Genomic DNA, 23,040 nt, shown 5'->3' on the forward strand with positions numbered 1-23,040 from the left:
GGTTGGAGGCTTTGGCGCAACAAGTGTCAGACCATAATGCTTATAGCATTGTTAAACTTCTTCAACATGCTAATAACTTTATTTGTGATGCCATTTTTGATATCATTAGAATTGATGTCAAGTATATGTCTTTAGCTATTTTAGCTAGAAGAGCTTTATGGCTTAAATCTTGGAATGCAGATATGACTTCTAAGTCAACTTTGCTTTCTCTTTCTTTCCAAGGTAATAAATTATTTGGTTCACAGTTGGATTCTATTATTTCAACTGTTACTGGGGAGAAAGGAACCTTTTTGCCTCAGGACAAAAAATCTAAAGGTAAATACAGGGCTGCTAATCGTTTTCGTTCCTTTCGTCAGAAAAAGGAACAGAAGCCTGACCCTTCCCCTAAAGGAACGGTTTCCGTTTGGAAGCCTTCTCCAGTCTGGAATAAATCCAAGCCTTTTAGAAAGTCAAAACCAGCTCCCAAATCCGCATGAAGGTGCGGCCCTCATTCCAGCACAGCTGGTAGGGGGCAGGTTACGATTTTTCAAAGATATTTGGATCAATTCGATTCACAGCCTTTGGATTCAGAACATTGTTTCACAAGGGTACAGAATAGGTTTCAAGGTAAGGCCGCCTGTGAGATTTTTTCTCTCTCGCATTCCAGTAAACCCAGTGAAGGCTCAGCCTGCATTGGGTGGCTGTTTAGGGACCCAGGTTTTTGGAAGAGACCTTGACGAGGTAGCTGGGCTTTTCCCATTTGGCCAGATGCGGTAACTAACTCTTCCATTGCTGCTTTTTATCTTAGTTGAGAGCTTGTGAGTGCTGGACTTTATAGGTATAAATATTTATTATATGAATAAATAGAACATATTCTGCTATGTGAAGAATATTGGAATGAAAAATATTCATATTTTCATGTTGGCTTAGCGCACATGAGAATATGCGATCAGGTTTGGGCGTTTGTGTGTTTTTTCTACTTTATTTTCTCCATTGACTTCTATGGGGGAATACATGAACACACACGCGATATTGTAAGTCTGGCTTTTTACGCTTGCACGAAAACAGTTTACTTTCAACTCATAATATGAGCACAACCTTACGCATGCAAATAGCTTACTTCTAGCGCAGTTAACGTTCGAGCAGGAGCGTTCATTAGCCCTCCACTTGTAATCTGGCCCATTATGTATAAATCTAACTATGTGTCCCTGATGGGATGGATGGGTAATTTACAAAGTACTCTGCTGGAAGTGACTTAGTTAAAGCAGGTGCACATTGTGTATACCTGTCTAAAGTGGTGACCATTTTTTTTCCCTTTCAAAATTTGGCACAAAAATAAAAAGGTATCAAAATCACCTTTTTTTAGGGGGGGGGGGGGTCCCTGAATGGCAGTTTGGATATGTGGTCACCCTAGAGACCACAGCCTCATTGTAGGGCTGTGACAGGAAGCAACAGACATTGCACAAATGAAATTTGAAAAAAATAAGATGTTAAATCCATTTAAATACATATTGAATGATTTCTATTAAGTTTAAACAGTGAAACAGCCTGTTTAATTTAGGCTGCTTCGATTCAGTTCCGGCTCTCACCCTGCATTTCACACACACAGACCTGACATAAGTTATCGCCTGTTTCTCAACAGGATCCTTATAGTGAGATACAGGGGAGTGAGAATAGGGATGGACCAAACGGAAGTCTAGCCATTGGGACCGGAAGTGCCTGTCAGTCCCTGCAGTAAGCACTGAGTTGGTAGGCTCGGTATGAAGCTGCCGCCTGAGGAAATGTGTGACCGCGGGAGGTGAGTGGTACCGGAGCGGTGAGCTGTATGATATTAGACGGGGGTGCTTTGTAGCCAGGGGAAGCTGTGAACCTCTCATATGGGTGGCATGCCGTGTCTCATATGGGGAAAAGAAATCCGTTCTGTAAATTATATAAAATGCTCTTGGTGTATGTGGGGAGCTAGGGCGTCGTGTCTCGCAAGTGTACTGAGGAGGAACGTATCTTGTTTGAGCGTTATGAATTAATCCCTTGCATGTGTGTTTATATTGATATTTATAAGAATCATAAAACAGATCTAGCTGCAGAAGCATACTGGCTTTTCGAATGAATTAATAACTAATATATCTAATGCTCGTTGGCTTTGCTGGCAGCCAGAGCTCAGTGCCCAAGCTGCAGGGGATGGACTTCTGGAAGCAGAGTCTCCGGGGAGCTCGATATGTGCTGGCTCCTATGGTGGATCAAAGTGAGCTGGCCTGGCGACTCTTCAGCCGTCGGCATGGGGCCCAGCTTTGTTACACTCCAATGCTACATGCCCAGGTGTTTGTGCGTGATGCCAACTACCGCAAGGATAACCTGTACTGTGAGCTGTGCGCTGAAGATCGGCCTTTGATTGTTCAGGTAACTATCTGTATAGGAAACCATTCTATGCCTTTACTGTCTTTTACAACCCTTGTCCTATGTTAAATTTGCCAGGACAAACTCACCAGCCCTCCTCTTTCTCCTCGCACAATTCCTCTATTACTTATCACTTTCTACATGTTTTGTCCTCTTTGTCATTTTTGCCATACACCTCTTACAAAGATGTTAAAGGGACATGAAACACAGTTTTTTTCTTTTTAATGATTCAGAAATGGCATGCAATTTTAAACAACTTTCCAATTTACTTCTATTATCTAATTTGCTTCATTCTGTTGATATCCTTTGTTGAAAATCATATCTGATTGGTGGATGCACAAGCCACGTGTTATTGACTCAACAAATGATACCTAAAGAATTAAGCAAATTAGATGATGATAATAATAGTAAATTAGAATATTGTTTAAAGGTGTATTCTCTATCTGAATCATAAGAGAAAAATGTTGGGTTTCATGTCCATTTAATCTCTACCCCAGCATTGTTCCTCTCCCATTGTGAGACCCATAACTATGTTCTGATGTCCTTAACTGTCTTTTCTCTCCCACCAAGGTGTCAGGGTCCATCCCAGTACCTCCACAAATCCATGATAAATCTCTTCTATGTATTTTTTACATTGGGTTTCATGGTTATTACTCAGATTGCAATTCCAAACTTATGTCTGAGCTTTTGCCACGCCACAAGAAAATAGGATCATTTTCCTGTTTATTATTTTCCTCACTGGTAAGCAGATTCCCAGTGCTGTACTTTACACTGCTATTACCAGTGTGTCAACCTTATTGTCATCATTGGGGTCATTCCATGTCAAATCAACAAGGTCCTCAACCTCAGAATCCTTTTTTTTTTTTTTTTTTTTTTTTTTTAATATATATATATATATATATATATATATATATATATATATATATATATATATATTGGTATACTGAAAGGGCCACCTGAGGTGTACTAGTCAATGCGAAATTGCAGGTCCATATCTTCTGTATTTACAGTTATAGGGGTACAAAATTTGCAATTTTGACAATTTGTTTTTCACCGTATTGTTAACTTTAACATGTAATTATTTTGGTAAACAGGGCACATATAGAAGTGATTCTGGTGTATTTTTAAGAAAGAATCTTAGATCTGTTACATCATAGATAAGAGAACTTTTCACAAAATTATATGAAAATGTTAGTTTGTGATGTGATTTGCAAGTCAGAACATGATTAAACTTGTCTAACTATACACTACTGTGTAACTAAGCATCATAGCATTTTCATGTAACTGTGGGAAAAGTTCTCTTCTCCATGGTGTAACAAATATAAGATTATTTCTTACATTACCATGTCCTTTACTACTTAAAGGGATAGCAAACCCCAATATTTTCTTTCATGATTTGGATAAAGTATACAATTTTAAGCAACTTTCCAATTTACTTCTATTTTCAAATTCGTTTCATTATCTTGTTATCCTTTCCTGAAGGAACAGCATTGCACTACTGGCAAATATGTGCGTGCAGGCACCAATCAGCAGCTAGCTCCCACTATTTGCGTATTCTTTTTACCAAGGGATATCAAGAGAAGAAAGCACATTTCAAAATAGAAGTTAATTTAAATGTCTTAAAATTACATGCTTTATCTGAATCATGCAAGGTGAATGTTGACTTTCCTATAATGTATTATAACACTAGAAAATCTACTAATTTCTGAGTCACTTGCACATATAGTAACAGTAATGAAGCCCTTATATTGCTTAAATTCACTTCAAGGAGCACTGGAGCAATCTTCACCCTCCAACGATCACAATAGAATTTACATTTGTGATGTGACATGAAAGTCAGAACATGTTTAAACTTGTCTGGGTTAAGAAGATTACTGTAAATGGGATTTCCTTTTTTACTGAATCTAACATAACTCCTGATCCCATTGGCAGCCCATCTTTAAATTTGGTACAGTTAATGGACCACTCAATGCAGTAGATGTGCATAATAAAGACAATGATTTAACACCTACTCTAAATTTCAAATAAGCAGTAGTTTTTTTTTTTTTTTTTTTTCTGAAATATTGTATTTTTTTTCCTCCATTTTCCAGCCCCTTGTATCATGTGACAGACATCAGCCAATCACAGATTAGTATAAGTATACCCTGTGAGCTTGTGCACATGCTCAGTAGGATCTTGTTCCCCCAGAAAGTGTGAATATAAAAAGACTGCAACATTTGATAATGGAATAAAATTGGAAAGTGTCTTAAAACTACTGCTCTTTCTGTATAATAAAAGATTATTTTGACTTGAGTGTCCCTTTAATGAGTAATAGTTTATATGTACAACATTTTTTTTTTTTTTAAGTAAAACAATTAAAGACCTTCTTTTGAAAAAATGGCCACCCAAATATTGATTACAACGGCTTACAAATACTTTTTCTTTCATGTAATTAGCAAGAGTCCATGAGCTAGTGACGTATGGGATATACATTCCTACCAGGAGGGGCAAAGTTTCCCAAACCTTAAAATGCCTATAAATACACCCCTCACCACACCCACAATTCAGTTTTACAAACTTTGCCTCCGATGGAGGTGGTGAAGTAAGTTTGTGCTAGATTCTACGTTGATATGCGCTCCGCAGCAAGTTGGAGCCCGGTTTTCCTCTCAGCGTGCAGTGAATGTCAGAGGGATGTGAGGAGAGTATTGCCTATTTGAATGCAGTGATCTCCTTCTACGGGGTCTATTTCATAGGTTCTCTGTTATCGGTCGTAGAGATTCATCTCTTACCTCCCTTTTCAGATCGACGATATACTCTTATATATACCATTACCTCTGCTGATTCTCGTTTCAGTACTGGTTTGGCTTTCTACAAACATGTAGATGAGTGTCCTGGGGTAAGTAAATCTTATTTTCTGTGACACTCTAAGCTATGGTTGGGCACTTTGTTTATAAAGTTCTAAATATATGTATTCAAACATTTATTTGCCTTGACTCAGAATGTTCAACTTTCCAGTCAGTTTCATATTTGGGATAATGCATTTGAATTAATCATTTTTTCTTACCTTCAAAAATTTGACTCTTTTTTCCCTGTGGGCTGTTAGGCTCGCGGGGGCTGAAAATGCTTCATTTTATTGCGTCATTCTTGGCGCGGACTTTTTTGGTGCAAAAATTCTTTTGCGTTTCCGGCGTCATACGTGTCGCCGGAAGTTGCGTCATTTTTTGAAGTTATTTTGCGCCAAAAATGTCGGCGTTCCGGATGTGGCGTCATTTTTGGCGCCAAAAGCATTTAGGCGCCAAATAATGTGGGCGTCTTATTTGGCGCTAAAAAATAAGGGCGTCGCTTTTGTCTCCACATTATTTAAGTCTTATTTTTTCTTTGCTTCTGGTTGCTAGAAGCTTGTTCTTTGGCATTTTTTCCCATTCCTGAAACTGTCATTTAAGGAATTTGATCAATTTTGCTTTATATGTTGTTTTTTCTCTTACATATTGCAAGATGTCTCGCGTTGCATCTGAGTCAGAAGATACTACAGAAAAATCGCTGTCTAGTGCTGGAACTACCAAGCTAAGTGTATCTGCTATAATTTTTGGTATCTGTTTCTCCAGCTGTTGTTTGTATTGCATGTCATGACAAACTTATTAATGCAGATAAAATTTCCTTTAGTACTGTTACATTACCTGTTGCTGTTCCGTCAACATCTAATTTTCAGAGTGTTCCTGATAAACATAAGAGATTTTATTTTTAAATCCATTAAGAAGGCTATGTTATTTCTCCTTCTAGTTTACATAAAAGTCTTTTAAAACTTCTCTTTTTTCAGATGAATTTTTAAATGAACATCATCATTCTGATACTAATAATGGTTCTTCTGGTTCAGAGGTTTCTGTCTCAGAAGTTGATGCTGATAAATCTTTGTATTTGTTCAAGATGGAATTTATTCGTTCTTTATTTAAAGAAGTATTAATTGCATTAGAAATAGAGGATTCTGGTCCTCTTGATACTAAATCTAAACGTTTAAATAAGGTTTTTAAAATCTCCTGTAGTTATTCCAGAAGTGTTTAATCTCCGTGATGCTATTTCTGAAGTAATTTCCAGGGAATGGAATAATTTGGGTAATTCTTTTACTCCTTCTAAACGTTTAAGCAATTATATCCTGTGCCATCTGACAGATTAGAGTTTTTTTGGGACAAAATCCCTAAGGTTATGGGGCTGTCTCTACTCCTGCTAAATGTGCTACTATTCCTACGGCAGATAGTAATTCATTTAAGGATCCTTTAGATAGGAAAATTGAATCCTTTCTAAGAAAAGCTTACTTATGTTCAGGTAATCTTCTTAGACCTGCTATATTTTTAGCGGATGTTGCTGCAGCTTCAACTTTTTGGTTAGAAGCTTTAGCGCAACAAGTAACAGATCATAATTTTATAGCATTATTATTATTCTATAACATGCTAATAATTTTATTGGTGATACCATCTTTTGATATCATTAGAGTTGATGTCAGGTATATGTCTCTAGCTATTTTAGCTAGAAAAGCTTTATGGATTAAACTTGGAATGCTTATATGTCTTCTAAGTCAACTTTGCTTTCCCTTTCTTTCCAGGGTAATAAATTATTATCTCAACTGTTTCTGGAAGGAAGGGAACTTTTTTACCAAAGGATAAAAAATCTAAGGTAAATTTAGGTCTAATAATCATTTTCGTTCCTTTCCTCACAATAAGGAACAAAAGCCTGATCCTTCATCCTCAGGAGCGGTATCAGTTTGGAAACTATTTCCAGTTTGGAATATATCCAAGCCTTATAGAAAACCTATAGCCAGCTCCTAAGTACCCATGAAGGTGCGGACCTTATTCCAGCTCAGCTGGTATGGGGCAGATTACGTTTTCTTCAAAGAAATTTTGATCAATTCCGTTCTCAATTTCTGGTTTCAGAATATTGTTTCAGAAAGGTACAGAATTGGCTTCAGTTAAGGCCTCCTGCTAAGAGATTTTTTTCTTTCCCGTGTCCCAGTTAACACAGCAAAGGCTCAGCATTTCTGAAATGTGTTTCAGATCTAGAGTTGGCTGGAGTAATTATGCCAGTTCCAGTTCTGGAACAGGGGCTGGGGTTTTATTTTATCTCTTCATTGTACCAAAGAAGGTCAATTCCTTCAGACCAGTTCCGGATCTATCAATATTGAATCGTTATGTAAGGATACCAACATTCAAGATGGTTACTGTAGGACTATCCTGCCTTTTGTTTAGCAAGGACATTATATGTCTACAATAGATTTACAGGATGTGTATCTGCATATTCCGATTCATCCAGATCACTTTTAGTGTCTGAGATTCTCTTTTTAGACAAGCATTACCAGTTTTGTGGCTCTACCGTTTGGCCTAGCCTCAGTTCCAAGAATTTTTTTCAAAGGTTCTCGGTGCCCTTCTTTCTGTAATCAGAGAACAGGGTTTTGGTATTTCCTTATTGGACGATATCTGGGTACTTGCTCAGTCTTCTCATTTTCGAAGAATCTCATACGAATCGACTTGTGTTGTTTCTTCAAGTTCATGGTTGGAGGATCAATTTACCAATCAGTTCATTGATTCCTTAGACAAGGGTAACCTTTTTAGGTTTCTAGATAGATTCAGTGTCTATGTCCTTGTCAGACAAGAGAAGTTTAACATTGATATCAGCTTGTCAAAACCTTCAGTCACAATCATTCCCTTTGGTAGCCTTATGCATGGAAATTTTAGGTCTTAGGACTGCCGCATCAGATGCGATCTCCTTTGCTCGTTTTCACATGCGACCTCTTCAGCTCTGTATGCTGAACCAATGGTGCAGGGATTACTCAAAGATATCTCAATTAATATCTTTAAACCGATTATACGACACTCTCTGACATGGTGGACAGATCACCATCGTTTAGTTCAGGGGGCTTCTTTGTTCTTCTGACCTGGACTATAATCTCAACAGATGCAAGTCTTACAGGTTGGGGAGCTGTGTGGGGGTATCTGACGGCACAAGGGGTTTGGGAATCTCAGGAGGTGAGATTTCCGATCAATATTTTGGAACTCCGTGCAATTTTCAGAGCTCTTCAGTCTTGGCCTCTTCTGAAGAGAGAGTTGTTCATTTGTTTTCAGATAGACAATATCACAACTGTGGCATACATCAAGGAGGGACTCACAGTCCTCTGGCTATGAAAGAAGTATCTCGAATTTTGGTTTGGGCGGAATCCAGCTCCTGTCTAATCTCTGCGGTTCTTATCCCAGGTATGGACAATTGGAAAGCGGATTATCTCAGTCGCCAAACGTTGCACCTGGGCGAATGGTCTTCACCCAGAGGTATTTCCTCAGATTGTTCAAATGTGGGAACTCCCAGAAATAGATCTGATGGCTTCTCATCTAAACAAGAAACTTCCCTGGTATCTGTCCGGATCCCGGGATCCTCGGGCGGAGGCAGTGGATGCATTATCTCTTCCTTACAAGTGTCATCCTGCCTATATCTTTCCGCCTCTAGTTCTTCTTCCAAGGGTATTCTCCAATATTCTAAAGGAATGCTCGTTTGTCCTGCTGGTAGCTCCAGCATGGCCTCACAGGTTTTGGTATGCGGATCTTGTCCGGATGGCCTCTTGCCAGCTGTGGACTCTTCCGTTAAGACCAGTCTTTCTGTCTCAAGGTTCTTTTTCTTTCATGTAATTAACAAGAGTCCATGAGCTAGTGACGTATGGGATATACATTCCTACCAGGAGGGGCAAAGTTTCCCAAACCTTAAAATGCCTATAAATACACCCCTCACCACACCCACAAATCAGTTTTACAAACTTTGCCTCCAAGGGAGGTGGTGAAGTAAGTTTGTGCTAGATTCTACGTTGATATGCGCTCCGCAGCAAGTTGGAGCCCGGTTTTCCTCTCAGCGTGCAGTGAATGTCAGAGGGATGTGAGGAGAGTATTGCCTATTGAATGCAGTGATCTCCTTCTACGGGGTCTATTTCATAAGGTTCTCTGTTATCGGTCGTAGAGATTCATCTCTTACCTCCCTTTTCAGATCGACGATATACTCTTATATTTACCATTTCCTCTACTGATTCTCGTTTCAGTACTGGTTTGGCTTTCTACAAACATGTAGATGAGTGTCCTGGGGTAAGTAAGTCTTATTTTCTGTGACACTCTAAGCTATGGTTGGGCACTTTATTTATAAAGTTCTAAATATATGTATTCAAACATTTATTTGCCTTGACTCAGAATGTTCAACTTTCCTTATTTCCAGACAGTCAGTTTCATATTTGGGATTATGCTTTAATTATCATATTTTTCTTACCTCAAAAATTTGACTTTTTCCCTGTGGGCTGTTAGGCTCGCGGGGGCTGAAAATGCTTCATTTTATTGCGTCATTCTTGGCGCGGATTTTTTTGGCGCAAAAATTCATTTCCGTTTCCGGCGTCATACGTGTCGCCGGAAGTTGCGTCATTTTTTTGACGTTATTTTGCGCCAAAAATGTCGGCGTTCCGGATGTGGCGTCATTTTTGGCGCCAAAAGCATTTAGGCGCCAAATAATGTTGGCGTCTTATTTGGCGCCAAAAAATATGGGCGTCGCTTTTGTCTCCACATTATTTCAGAATCATTTTTCATTTGCTTCTGGTTGCTAGAAGCTTGATGTTTGGCATTTTTTTCCCATTCCTGAAACTGTCTTATAAGGAATTTGATCTATTTTGCTTTATATGTTGTTTTTTCTCTTACATATTGCAAGATGTCTCACGTTGCATCTGAGCCAGAAGATACTACAGGAAAACCTCTGCCTGCTGGATCTACCAAAGCTAAGTGTATCTGCTGTAAACTTTTGGTAGCTATTCCTCCAGCTGTTGTTTGTATTAAATGTCATGACAAACTTGTTAATGCAGATAATATTTCCTTTAGTGATGTACCATTGCCTGTTGCAGTTCCCTCAACATCTAAGGTGCAGAATGTTCCTGATAACATAAGAGATTTTGTTTCTGAATCCATAAAGAAGGCTTTGTCTGTTATTTCTCCTTCTAGTAAACGTAAAAAGTCTTTTAAATCTTCTCTCTCTACAGATGAATTTTTAAATGAACACCATCATTCTGATTCTTTGGACTCTTCTGGTTCAGAGGATTCTGTCTCAGAGATTGATGCTGATAAATCTTCATATTTATTTAAGATGGAATTTATTCGCTCTTTACTTAAAGAAGTACTAATTGCTTTAGAAATAGAGGATTCTAGTCCTCTTGATACTAATTCTATACGTTTGGATAAGGTTTTTAAAGCTCCTGCGGTTATTCCAGAAGTCTTTCCTGTTCCTAATGCTATTTCTGCAGTAATTGCTAAGGAATGGGATAGATTGGGTAATTCATTTACTCCTTCTAAACGTTTTAAGCAATTATATCCTGTTCCGCCTGACAGATTAGAATTTTGGGACAAAATCCCTAAAGTTGATGGGGCTATTTCTACTCTTGCTAAACGTACTACCATTCCTACATCAGATGGTACCTCGTTTAAGGATCCTTTAGATAGAAAAATTGAATCTTTTCTAAGAAAAGCTTATCTATGTTCAGGTAATCTTCTTAGACCTGCTATATCATTGGCTGATGTTGCTGCAGCTTCAACTTTTTGGTTGGAAACTCTAGCGCAACAAGTAACAAATCGTGATTCTCATGATATTATTATTCTTCTCCAGCATGCTAATAATTTCATCTGTGATGCCATTTTTGATATTATTAGAGTTGATGTTAGATTTATGTCTCTGGCTATCTTAGCCAGAAGAGCTTTATGGCTTAAGTCTTGGAATGCTGATATGGCTTCTAAATCAACTCTACTTTCCATTTCTTTCCAGGGAAACAAATTATTTGGTTCTCAGTTGGATTCTATTATTTCAACTGTTACTGGTGGGAAAGGAACTTTTTTACCACAGGATAAAAAGTCTAAAGGTAAAAACAGGGCTAACAATCGTTTTCGTTCCTTTCGTTTCAACAAAGAACAAAAGCCTGATCCTTCGTCCTCAGGAGCAGTTTCAGTTTGGAAACCATCTCCAGTCTGGAATAAATCCAAGCCTGCTAGAAAGGCAAAGCCTGCTTCTAAGTTCACATGAAGGTACGGCCCTCATTCCAGTTCAGCTGGTAGGGGGCAGGTTACGTTTTTTCAAAGAAATTTGGATCAGTTCTGTTCACAATCTTTGGATTCAGAACATTGTTTCAGAAGGGTACAGAATTGGTTTCAAGATGAGACCTCCTGCAAAGAGATTTTTTCTTTCCCATGTCCCAGTAAATCCAGTGAAAGCTCAAGCATTTCTGAATTGTGTTTCAGATCTAGAGTTGGCTGGAGTAATTATGCCAGTTCCAGTTCCGGAACAGGGGATGGGGTTTTATTCAAATCTCTTCATTGTACCAAAGAAGGAGAATTTCTTCAGACCAGTTCTGGATCTAAAATTATTGAATCGTTATGTAAGGATACCAACGTTCAAGATGGTAACTGTAAGGACTATATTGCCTTTTGTTCAGCAAGGGAATTATATGTCCACAATAGATTTACAGGATGCATATCTGCATATTCCGATTCATCCAGATCATTATCAGTTCCTGAGATTCTCTTTTCTAGACAAGCATTACCAATTTGTGGCTCTACCGTTTGGCCTTGCTACAGCTCCAAGAATTTTCACAAAGATTCTCGGTGCCCTTCTGTCTGTAATCAGAGAACAGGGTATTGTGGTATTTCCTTATTTGGACGATATCTTGGTACTTGCTCCGTCTTTACATTTAGCAGAGTCTCATACGAATCGACTTGTGTTGTTTCTTCAAGATCATGGTTGGAGGATCAATTTACCAAAAAGTTCTTTGATTCCTCAAACAAGGGTAACCTTTCTGGGTTTCCAGATAGATTCAGTGTCCATGACTTTGTCTTTAACAGACAAGAGACGTCTAAAATTGATTACAGCCTGTCGAAACCTTCAGTCTCAATCATTCCCTTCGGTAGCCTTATGCATGGAAATTCTAGGTCTTATGACTGCTGCATCGGACGCGATCCCCTTTGCTCGTTTTCACATGCGACCTCTTCAGCTCTGTATGCTGAACCAATGGTGCAGGGATTACACGAAGATATATCAATTAATGTCTTTAAAACCGATTGTTCGGCACTCTCTAACGTGGTGGACAGATCACCATCGTTTAATTCAGGGGGCTTCTTTTGTTCTTCCGACCTGGACTATAATTTCAACAGATGCAAGTCTCACAGGTTGGGGAGCTGTGTGGGGATCTCTGACGGCACAAGGAGTTTGGGAATCTCAGGAGGTGAGATTACCGATCAATATCTTGGAACTCCGTGCAGTTTTCAGAGCTCTTCAGTTTTGGCCTCTTCTGAAGAGAGAATCGTTCATTTGTTTTCAGACAGACAATGTCACAACTGTGGCATACATCAATCATCAAGGAGGGACTCACAGTCCTCTGGCTATGAAAGAAGTATCTCGAATTTTGGTTTGGGCGGAATCCAGCTCCTGTCTAATCTCTGCGGTTCATATCCCAGGTGTAGACAATTGGGAAGCGGATTATCTCAGTCGCCAAACGTTGCATCCGGGCGAATGGTCTCTTCACCCAGAGGTATTTCTTCAGATTGTTCAAATGTGGGGGCTCCCAGAGATAGATCTGATGGCCTCTCATCTAAACAAGAAACTTCCCAGGTATCTGTCCAGATCCCGGGATCCTCAGGCGGAGGCAGTGGATGCATTATCACTTCCTTGGAAGTATCATCCTGCCTATATCTTTCCGCCTCTAGTTCTTCTTCCAAGAGTAATCTCCAAGATTCTGAGGGAATGCTCGTTTGTTCTGCTAATAGCTCCGGCATGGCCTCACAGGTTTTGGTATGCGGATCTTGTCCGGATGGCATCTTGCCAGCCATGGACTCTTCCGTTAAGACCAGACCTTCTGTCACAAGGTCCTTTTTTCCATCCGGATCTGAAATCCTTAAATTTAAAGGTATGGAGATTGAACGCTTGATTCTTGGTCATAGAGGTTTCTCTGACTCCGTGATTAATACTATGTTACAGGCTCGTAAATCTGTATCTAGAGAGATATATTATAGAGTCTGGAAGACTTATATTTCATGGTGTCTTTCTCATCATTTTTCTTGGCATTCTTTTAGAATACCGAGAATTTTACAATTTCTTCAGGATGGTTTGGATAAGGGTTTGTCCGCAAGTTCTTTGAAAGGACAAATCTCTGCTCTTTCTGTTCTTTTTCACAGAAAGATTGCTATTCTTCCTGATATTCATTGTTTTGTACAAGCTTTGGTTCGTATAAAACCTGTCATTAAGTCAATTTCTCCTCCATGGAGTTTGAATTTGGTTTTGGGAGCTCTTCAAGCTCCTCCGTTTGAACCTATGCATTCATTGGACATTAAATTACTTTCTTGGAAAGTTTTGTTCCTTTTGGCCATCTCTTCTGCTAGAAGAAGTTTCTGAATTATCTGCTCTTTCGTGTGAGTCTCCTTTTCTGATTTTTCATCAGGATAAGGCGGTGTTGCGAACTTCTTTTGAATTTTTACCTAAAGTTGTGAATTCCAACAACATTAGTAGAGAAATTGTGGTTCCTTCATTATGTCCTAATCCTAAGAATTCTAAGGAGAAATCATTGCATTCTTTGGATGTTGTTAGAGCTTTGAAATATTATGTTGAAGCTACGAAATCTTTCCGTAAGACTTCTAGTCTATTTGTTATCTTTTCCGGTTCTAGGAAAGGCCAGAAAGCTTCTGCCATTTCTTTGGCATCTTGGTTGAAATCTTTAATTCATCTTGCCTATGTTGAGTCGGGTAAAATTCCGCCTCAAAGAATTACAGCTCATTCTACTAGGTCAGTTTCTACTTCCTGGGCGTTTAGGAATGAAGCTTCGGTTGACCAGATCTGCAAAGCAGCAACTTGGTCCTCTTTGCATACTTTTACTAAATTCTACCATTTTGATGTATTTTCTTCTTCTGAAGCAGTTTTTGGTAGAAAAGTTCTTCAGGCAGCGGTTTCAGTTTGAATCTTCTGCTTATGTTTTTTGTTAAACTTTTATTTGGGTGTGGATTATTTTCAGCAGGAATTGGCTGTCTTTATTTTATCCCTCCCTCTCTAGTGACTCTTGTGTGGAAAGATCCACATCTTGGGTAGTCATTATCCCATACGTCACTAGCTCATGGACTCTTGTTAATTACATGAAAGAAAACATAATTTATGTAAGAACTTACCTGATAAATTCATTTCTTTCATATTAACAAGAGTCCATGAGGCCCACCCTTTTTTGTGGTGGTTATGATTTTTTTGTATAAAGCACAATTATTCCAATTCCTTATTTTATATGCTTCGCACTTTTTTCTTATCACCCCACTTCTTGGCTATTCGTTAAACTGATTTGTGGGTGTGGTGAGGGGTGTATTTATAGGCATTTTAAGGTTTGGGAAACTTTGCCCCTCCTGGTAGGAATGTATATCCCATACGTCACTAGCTCATGGACTCTTGTTAATATGAAAGAAATGAATTTATCAGGTAAGTTCTTACATAAATTATGTTTTTCCATCAGGATCTCAAAACCTTAATTTTAAGGTGTGGAGTTTGAACGCTTGATTCTTGGTCAAAGAGGTTTCTCTGACTCTGTGATTGATACTATGTGACAGGCTCGTAAATCTGTATCTAGAGAGATATATTATAGAGTCTGGAAGACTTATATTTCTTCAGGATGGTTTAGATAAAGGTTTGTCCGCAAGTTTCTTGAAAGACAAATCTCTGCTCTTTCTGTTCTTTTTCACAGAAGGATTGCTAATCTTCCTGATATTCATTGTTTTGTACAACCTTTGGTTCGTATAAAACTTGTCATTAAGTCAATTTCTCCTCCTTGGAGTTTGAATTTGGTTCTGGGGGCTCTTCAAGCTCCTCCTTTTGAACCCATGCATTCTTTGGTCGTTTTATTACTTTCTTGGAAAGTTTTTGTTTCTTTTGGCCATCTCTTCTGCCAGAAGAGTCTCTGAATTATCTACTCTTTTTTGTGAGTCTCCTTTTCTGATTTTGCATCAGGATAAGGCGGTGCTGCGAACTTCTTTTGAATTTTTTACCTAAGGTTGTGAATTCTAACAACATTAGTAGAGAAATTGTGGTTCCTCCATTATGTCCTAATCCTATGAATTCTAAGGAGAAATCATTGCATTCTTTGGATGCTGTTAGAGCTTTGTAATATTATGTTGAAGCTACTAAGTCTTTCCGAAAGACTTCTAGTCTATTTGTCATCTTTTCCGGTTCTAGAAAAGACCAGAAAGCTTCTGCCATTTCTTTGGCATCTTGGTTGAAATCTTTATTTCATCATGCCTATGTTGTGTCGGGTAACACTCCGCCTCAAAGGATTACAGCTCCTTCTACTAGGTTAGTTTCTACTTCCTGGGCGTTTAAGAATGATGCTTCGGTTGATCAGATTTGCAAAACAGCAACTTTGTCCTCTTTGCATACTTTTACTAAATTCTACCATTTTGATGTGTTTTCCTCTTCTGAAGCAGTTTTTGGTAGAAACGTACTTCAGGCAGTGGTTTCAGTTTGAATCTTCTGCTTATGTTTTTTCATTAAAATTTTATTCTGGGTGTGGATTATTTTCAGCAGGAATTGGCTGTCTTTATTTTATCCCTCCCTCTCTAGTGACTCTTGTGTGGAAAGATCCACATCTTGGGTAATCATTATCCCATACATCACTAGCTCATGGACTCTTGCTAATTACATGAAAGAAAACATAATTTATGTAAGAACTTACCTGATAAATTCATTTCTTTCATATTAGCAAGAGTCCATGAGGCCCGCCCTTTTTTGTGGTGGTTTTGATTTTTTTGTATAAAGCACAATTATTCCAATTCCTTATTTTATATGCTTTTGCACTTTTTTCTTATCACCCCACTTCTTGGCTATTCGTTAAACTGAATTGTGGGTGTGGTGAGGGGTGTATTTATAGGCATTTTAAGGTTTGGGAAACTTTGCCCCTCCTGGTAGGAATGTATATCCCATACGTCACTAGCTCATGGACTCTTGCTAATATGAAAGAAATGAATTTATCAGGTAAGTTCTTACATAAATTATGTTTTTCCTATCTCATCTGAAAGAGCTCTTTAATACCTTTCCAAAGACACCTGACTTCTATATGTGCCCTGGTTACTGACATATTGAATGTTAAATTTAACAAGATGGTGAAAACAATGGTAAAATGGTGTTAATTCATTCGAAAAGCCGTTATGCTAATATATATTTATCTTTTTTTTTTTTTTCTGTTGATCTCTTAGTTTTGTGCAAATGACCCTGAGGTGTTTGTTCAAGCAGCGTCGCTGGCTCAGGATTACTGTGATGCAATTGATTTAAATTTGGGTTGCCCACAAATGATTGCAAAAAGAGGTAAGTAATGCTCAATGGAGACAAATTTAAAGGGACAGTAAAGTCAAAATTAAACTTTCCTGATTCGGATAGATCATGCAATTTTAAAACAACTTTCCAATTTACTTCTGTTATCAAATGTGCTTAGTTTACTCTTCAATAAAAGATACTAAGAGAACAAAGTAGGCTCATAAGAGCTCAGGAGTGTGCACGTGTCTTTAGTACTCTATGGCAGCAGTGTTTTGCAACATTATTTGTAGCTTTGTTATACAATGTTGCAAATCACTGCTGCCATAGAGTACTAAAGACACGTGCACACTCCTGAGCTCTTATGAGCCTACCTAGTTTCATTTTTCAATATAAGACACTAAGAGAACAAAGCAAACATAACAGAAGTAAACCGGAAAGTTGTTTAAAATTGCATGCTCAATCTGAATCATGAAAGTTTAATTTTGACTTTACTGTCCCTTTAAGCACTTCTAAAATTAATTTATTTTTGTAATTGTCTTCTCAGGTCATTATGGAGCTTTCTTACAGGATGAATGGGATCTACTGGAAAGGATGGGTATGTGTCATTGTTATTTATTTTCGTACCATTTGTTTGTTCAGTGTTTAACGCTGACCCTTTATTCCTAGTTCAGCTGGCACACGAGAAACTGTCTGTCCCCATTACGTGCAAAATCCGAGTTTTTCCTGAAATTGATAAAACTGTGAAGTATGCAAAGATGTTGGAGAAAGCCGGTTGTCAGGTGTGTGTTTTACATCCTGTCCATTGTCCAACTGTAGAAGAAGTTATCGCTATTCTAACGTAATGACTTTCTTTGTTTTTCAGTTGCTCACAGTCCATGGCCGTACAAAAGAGCAAAAAGGTCCTCTAACTGCTGTAGCTTCCTGGGAGCATATCAAAGCCGTTAGGTGAGTATGTATGTTTCACCTGTCTCAGTGCAAGCAAAATTTAAAGTGAATGTCAACTTTCATGATAAAGTGCCGTTTTTAAAAAAAAAAACTATTAAAAACAGGGGCACTTTCATTCATGAAAGTTTACACTGTACCAGATTTTACAAATACTTACCGTCTTCTCCTGAAATGCCGGATCGCCGATCCCCTTGCCTGCAGGTCCTCTGTAGTTCGTCGGCAATGACGAAACCAGCTTCCTCCAATCCTGTTTACCCCACCAGGAGCGTCCATCTGGTGAGGCCACGCTGTGATTGGAGGAAGCTGGTTTCGTCAATGCTGTGTAAGTACAGCAGGAAGAAGCAGGCAGGGAGATCAGCGATCCGGCGTTTCAGGAGAAGAAGGTAAGTATTTGTAAAATCCGGTGCAATGTAAACTTTCATGAATGGAGGTGTCCCTGTTTTTAATAGTTTTTTTAAAAACCGGGCACTTTATCATGAAAGTTGACATTCACTTTAAGTAATGGCTGCAGCGTTCTACCCAGAAAATGTTGCCAGTCTGGTGGCATTATGAAGTAGCCAGGTGGGGCAGTGTAATACTTTGTAATATAACATTTTCTGGTATCCAAATCACAAATTTATTGCATAACTTTATATAAATTTATTAATGATAATTTGTGCAATAAAGCATTTTAGTATTAGCTAAATTTAACTTAATTTTTGCTTACATTTTAGCCTTCTGGGCAGTAAAATTAGCTGGATGGTGTGCCCATTTTAAAGGTCCTGGGGAGAACGATGGACTGTTACATTTAAATGGAAATACTCAGCCCACTGCAATAATACTCTAAATAAAATGTTCCTTTAGGCTATAGCCTACATATAGTAGATCAATAAAACAGTGATGTACAGGGAAGTACATTACTGTTTCATTGATCTACTATGTATGCTATAGCCTAAAGGCACATTTTTATTTAGATTTAATTTTTGGCAATAATACTCCATAGTTCAATAAAACAATTGCAACATATTTATCAATATTTGGAGCCGGCAATTTGGGGTTTGTGATTTTAACCCCCAGTGCTTACTCGGTTTATATTAATATCTATATAACAATCTTAGCACCTCTTACTAGAGATAATGTATCCCAAGCGCAGCTCAGGTTGTATTATTTACACTGTAACATCAGCTAGATGTAAGAGATTTGTGTTTAAGTTTTAATTGAACGACGTGTTTACACCAATTATAGGACCCAGAATGTGCTGTAAATATGTACTGTATGTACAGATAAGGATTTATTAGGTCCTAGCAATAAATTAGGTAGTGCCATTGGTATCTGTCTAGAAATGGTGTACAACTGTCCCTTTTTAAAGTGATGATAAATCCTAGCATCTCAAAAACGCTATGATTTACCAGCACAAAAATAAGTGACTTTCATTCACAAGTTTTAAAAAAAGTGGTGTATAAGCCAATAGCCGCACTAGCCGTATGGCACTGTGCAGTATGCTAGCATGACTAATGGCTAAGAGGTGGACACGTCACTTCAGTAAAAAAAAATGAAATGGTAAGATTTGCCATCACTTTAAAGTAAAGCAATTTAGCTTATTTTTATGTATAACATTCCTGTCTCTTTATTATTCCTTTTGTCATTTTCACAAAAGGTTACAGGTAAACCAGAAACTTTGCTACATCATCTAAGGCAGGAGTCAAGGCAGGGAATATTTATTATACAGACAAACACTGCCTTGCAGAGTGGCTTTTGGGGCACGATCATAATGTTTATGGAAAGTTTTTTTGCAAAGCATCTTTGGTCAGTTAGATCTGGAAGTAAATCATTGCTAATTTAGTGTTTTTACATCTGCTACTTCGTTATATTTGTGATATTGTTTTTTGACAGGAATGCTGTTAATATCCCTGTTTTTGCAAATGGAAATATCCAGTGCCTTGATGATGTGGAAAGGTGTATTAAGGAGACAGGAGTGCATGGAGTGATGAGTGCAGGTTTGTGCACACACCTAGTAGGTTGATTGCATCACTACATACCTGCTACGAGCGTGACTAGGTTCATGTGCACAGCTTTATGCATCATAGAAACATTTTTTTTTTAATTTGTCACAGTATATTTTGGAAATGCATATTGTCAGATGTTTTCTGCCCATCATCATTGGTTCTTTAAAGGGACAGGAAACCATATCATCATCATCTATTCTTACCTGATAAATTATTTTCTTTCTTGGCAGTGAGAGTCCACAAATTAATTCATTACCTATTTGGAAACTAATACCCAAGCTGTTGGGGACACGAAATGAATAGGGAGGGAAGACAGTCCTAAGAACTAGGCACCACCGCTTGAAGAACTTTTCTCCCAAACAATGCCTCTGCTGAGGCAAAAACGTCAAACTTGTAAAATTTCGTGAAAGTATGCAATGAGGACCAAGTAGACGCATTACAAATCTATTCAACTGACGCCTCATTCTTGAAGGCCCAAGAAGAGGACACTAAATGGGTAGACTGTGCTGTAATTTGAGATGGAGGCTGCTGGCCTACTTCTAAATACGCCATGCGAATCACACTTCTGAGCCAGAATGATAGAGTAACAGTAGTGACCTTCTGACCTTTGCGCTTATGCAAGACAAACAAAGAAGATGGTTGACGAAAATCTTTGATAGCATGAAGATAGAATTTTAGAGCTCGAGCTGACCCTTAATAGAACTAGCTGACAGGCCCTTCTCTAAACCATCCTAAAGAAATTGAACAATCTGTGGAATCTTTAACCTGTGCCAGGGTAACCCTCTGTCTGCACACCAAGACGGATACATTTTCCACACTTTGATAAATACGCCTGGTGACAGGCTTTCTGACCTGAACCAAGGTATTAATTGCCGTCTCTGAGAATCCTCTCAGAGACCAAACTAAACTTTCATCTCCATGCAGCCATCCTCAGAGAATCTAGATTTTGATAAAATAAAGGACCCTGTGCCAGAAGGTCTGACCTCCTGAAGTAACCGAGGAGCAGATGACATTTTCACTAGATCCGCATACCAAGTCTGGCGTGGCCACACTGGAGCTAGCAGGATTGCTGAAATCCCCTCTTGTTTGATTCAAGCTATGACTCGACAAAGGACAATTGGAGGAAAAAGATATGATGGTGCTGCTAATGCGTCTATCAACTCTGCTTGAGGATCCTTTGACCTTGTGGGCTGCAGAGTACTGCTGGTGAACTAATTTGCTGTAGTACAGGCATATCAGGGCTGTTAGATATTTGAGAAGCTGCAATGTTAGATAATGCTGAATACAGGCACATAAGCATCTGAGTACTAGGCTCCCCAGAATGAGAGCGCAGGACAGATGTAAGGCATTAATTACATAACTGTGCAGGGGGACATACCATGCTCAATTTGCAGAGCATACATTTATTGGAATCAATTAATGGGGCAGGACCTATATCGTCCTGACTAAGTTCAGAATCCTCCATATTTCCAAGTATATGTAGCCCAATAACAATACAGTATAAACAAATATTGACTAATATAATATTTTATACATTTTTGCAATCCCCTCTACAGCCCTGTTAGAAGTGTCTCACCACCTCCAGACAGGCTATTTCTCTAGCTTCCAACACTTGTTGAAGTGTGCAAAGAAGACCACGTGCTCAGAGGAAGCACGCCAAAAAAGTGGGCGGGAGCGCCGGCAAAATGAACTAGTAGTGGGGCCTATCAAAGCCAAAAACGGCAGGCACCACAAGTATGATTTTTAGTGAAGTTGTGATTGTGGCAAATATACCCTCTTCTATTTGGCTCCTCACGTTCAGTGGCAATGTCAGGGGCTCCCCCAGAGCCATAATTGCCATTCTTAGTGTGTATTGGATTGCTATGTTCTGGCCTTTCTTAGTGTTAGGTAATGCTGGTGCATACTTGTTCTAGCGCCACTACTTCAGTCTAAGTTATAAGAGCCCAAATAAAATGTATTTCCCTTATACCTCCACTGGAGTATCTCAAGGAATTAACCTCTTACCAGGGATCCCATCCTCCTTACTATAAAGAGTTCCCCTTCTTAGAGTAATTTAGAACTCATCTAGTCCCCCAATGTAGGTGACAAGCCATGTAAGGTGTCCAAGGAAGGATGAAGGACTTACCAGGTCTTCTTCTAACAAAACAAATAATACTGTGTGCTTACCCAGCTACTAATAACGGCGGTGTCTGTGGTATGTCTTAAGTATCACACATGTCAAACACTGACCAGAATTAATCCCTTGTACAGTGCCGGAAGTCTTCTGTGACGATACTAAAAGCACTATAGTGGAAACAAGGTAATCCCTCCACACTTGAGTAGAGATCCCAAATGTCCAATAAAGATGAAATACAGGCAGCCTTGAAAGCAAGTTGATTTATTCAATCACAGAAACACACATCCAGAAGACCAAACAAAAACAATCATGACTGAGGAACAGACTTTCTTTGCATACACGTTTCGACAATGCAGTGATCAAGTGCGGTTGGTTCGCACAAACACGTATGCATAGAAGGTCTGTTCCTCCTTTACGATTACTTTTTGTTTGGTCTTCTGGGTGTGTTTTTATGTGATTTAATAAATCAACTTGCTTTCAAGGCTGCCTGTATTTCATCTATATTGGACATTTTGGGATCTCTACTCGAGTGTGGAGGTATTACCTTGTTTCCACAAAGTCTTCTTCTAGTCTGGGTCCTGTAGTACAGATTAACTCAGTGTTACCAACACAACATCCTTGCGACCACCAGCAGCCAACAGACACCATACTCTACTAAGTGAATTACATGGTCTCTACCAGCTCCCCTGCCCTCTTGTAGGAAACAATCCTTCATGATACAAGGCAACAAACTACTGAGAGGGTAGGGGAAGTGGGAGGGATATGTAAAGCCTTGTTAGGGGGTGCTTCCTCCTGGTGGCCAGGTGAAGTATTTCCCAATAGGTAATATATGAATCTGTGGACTCTCACTGCCATTAGAAATACATTTTCTTTCATAATTGTTATAGAACAACAATTTTAAACAACTTTCCAATTTGCTTCTATTATCAAATTTGCTTATCCTTTGCTGAAGAAAGAGTATTGCACTGCTGTCAGCTATATGAACACATTTAGTTACAAATGTGTGCAGGGACCAATCAGCAGTTAGCTCCCACTAGTGAATAATATGTGTGTTTTTTCTTTTTCAACAATGGATACCAAAAGATCGAAGCACAATTAAAAATAGAAGTGAATTTAATTGTCTTAAAATTACATTTTCTATCTAAATCATGCAAGTTTAATTTTTGAATTTCCTATCCCTTTAATGCATTATTGTTTTGTTTACACTTTGTAATACTATAAATTATCCCACAACTCATGTAAAAAAAAGTGCGGCTGGTGCAAAAGTACTGCCTTAATTAAATGTGCCATTTAAATCCATATTATATTTTCATATACATTTAG

General features: G+C 38.6%; 1 protein-coding gene across 1 annotated transcript; it reads left to right on the forward strand.

Annotated features, from left to right (window-relative positions):
- The first annotated feature begins 1,678 nt into the window (after positions 1–1,678).
- On the forward strand, positions 1,679–21,348 carry LOC128666426 (tRNA-dihydrouridine(16/17) synthase [NAD(P)(+)]-like). The gene is made up of 8 exons (XM_053721028.1): positions 1,679–1,777; positions 2,130–2,376; positions 16,614–16,722; positions 17,216–17,266; positions 17,338–17,450; positions 17,534–17,616; positions 19,489–19,592; positions 21,158–21,348. The coding sequence occupies exons 1-8, from the start codon at positions 1,740–1,742 to the stop codon at positions 21,346–21,348; spliced, it is 936 nt and encodes a 311-aa protein (XP_053577003.1). The 5' UTR covers positions 1,679–1,739.
- The last annotated feature ends 1,692 nt before the right edge of the window (positions 21,349–23,040 follow it).

The sequence above is a fragment of the Bombina bombina genome, chromosome 1 (assembly GCF_027579735.1).
Source record: "Bombina bombina isolate aBomBom1 chromosome 1, aBomBom1.pri, whole genome shotgun sequence".
NCBI lineage: Eukaryota > Metazoa > Chordata > Amphibia > Anura > Bombinatoridae > Bombina > Bombina bombina.

What these genes read in the sequence shown, in the direction of transcription:
- LOC128666426 (XM_053721028.1), top strand. Translation starts at nt 1,740, where the DNA reads ATGAAGCTGCCGCCTGAGGAAATGTGTGACCGCGGGAG. An exon ending in GAAATGTGTGACCGCGGGAG is followed by an intron (nt 1,778 to 2,129) that starts GTGAGTGGTACC and finishes CTTTGCTGGCAG; the next exon opens with CCAGAGCTCAGTGCCCAAGC. An exon ending in GCATGGAGTGATGAGTGCAG is followed by an intron (nt 19,593 to 21,157) that starts GTTTGTGCACAC and finishes TCCCCTCTACAG; the next exon opens with CCCTGTTAGAAGTGTCTCAC.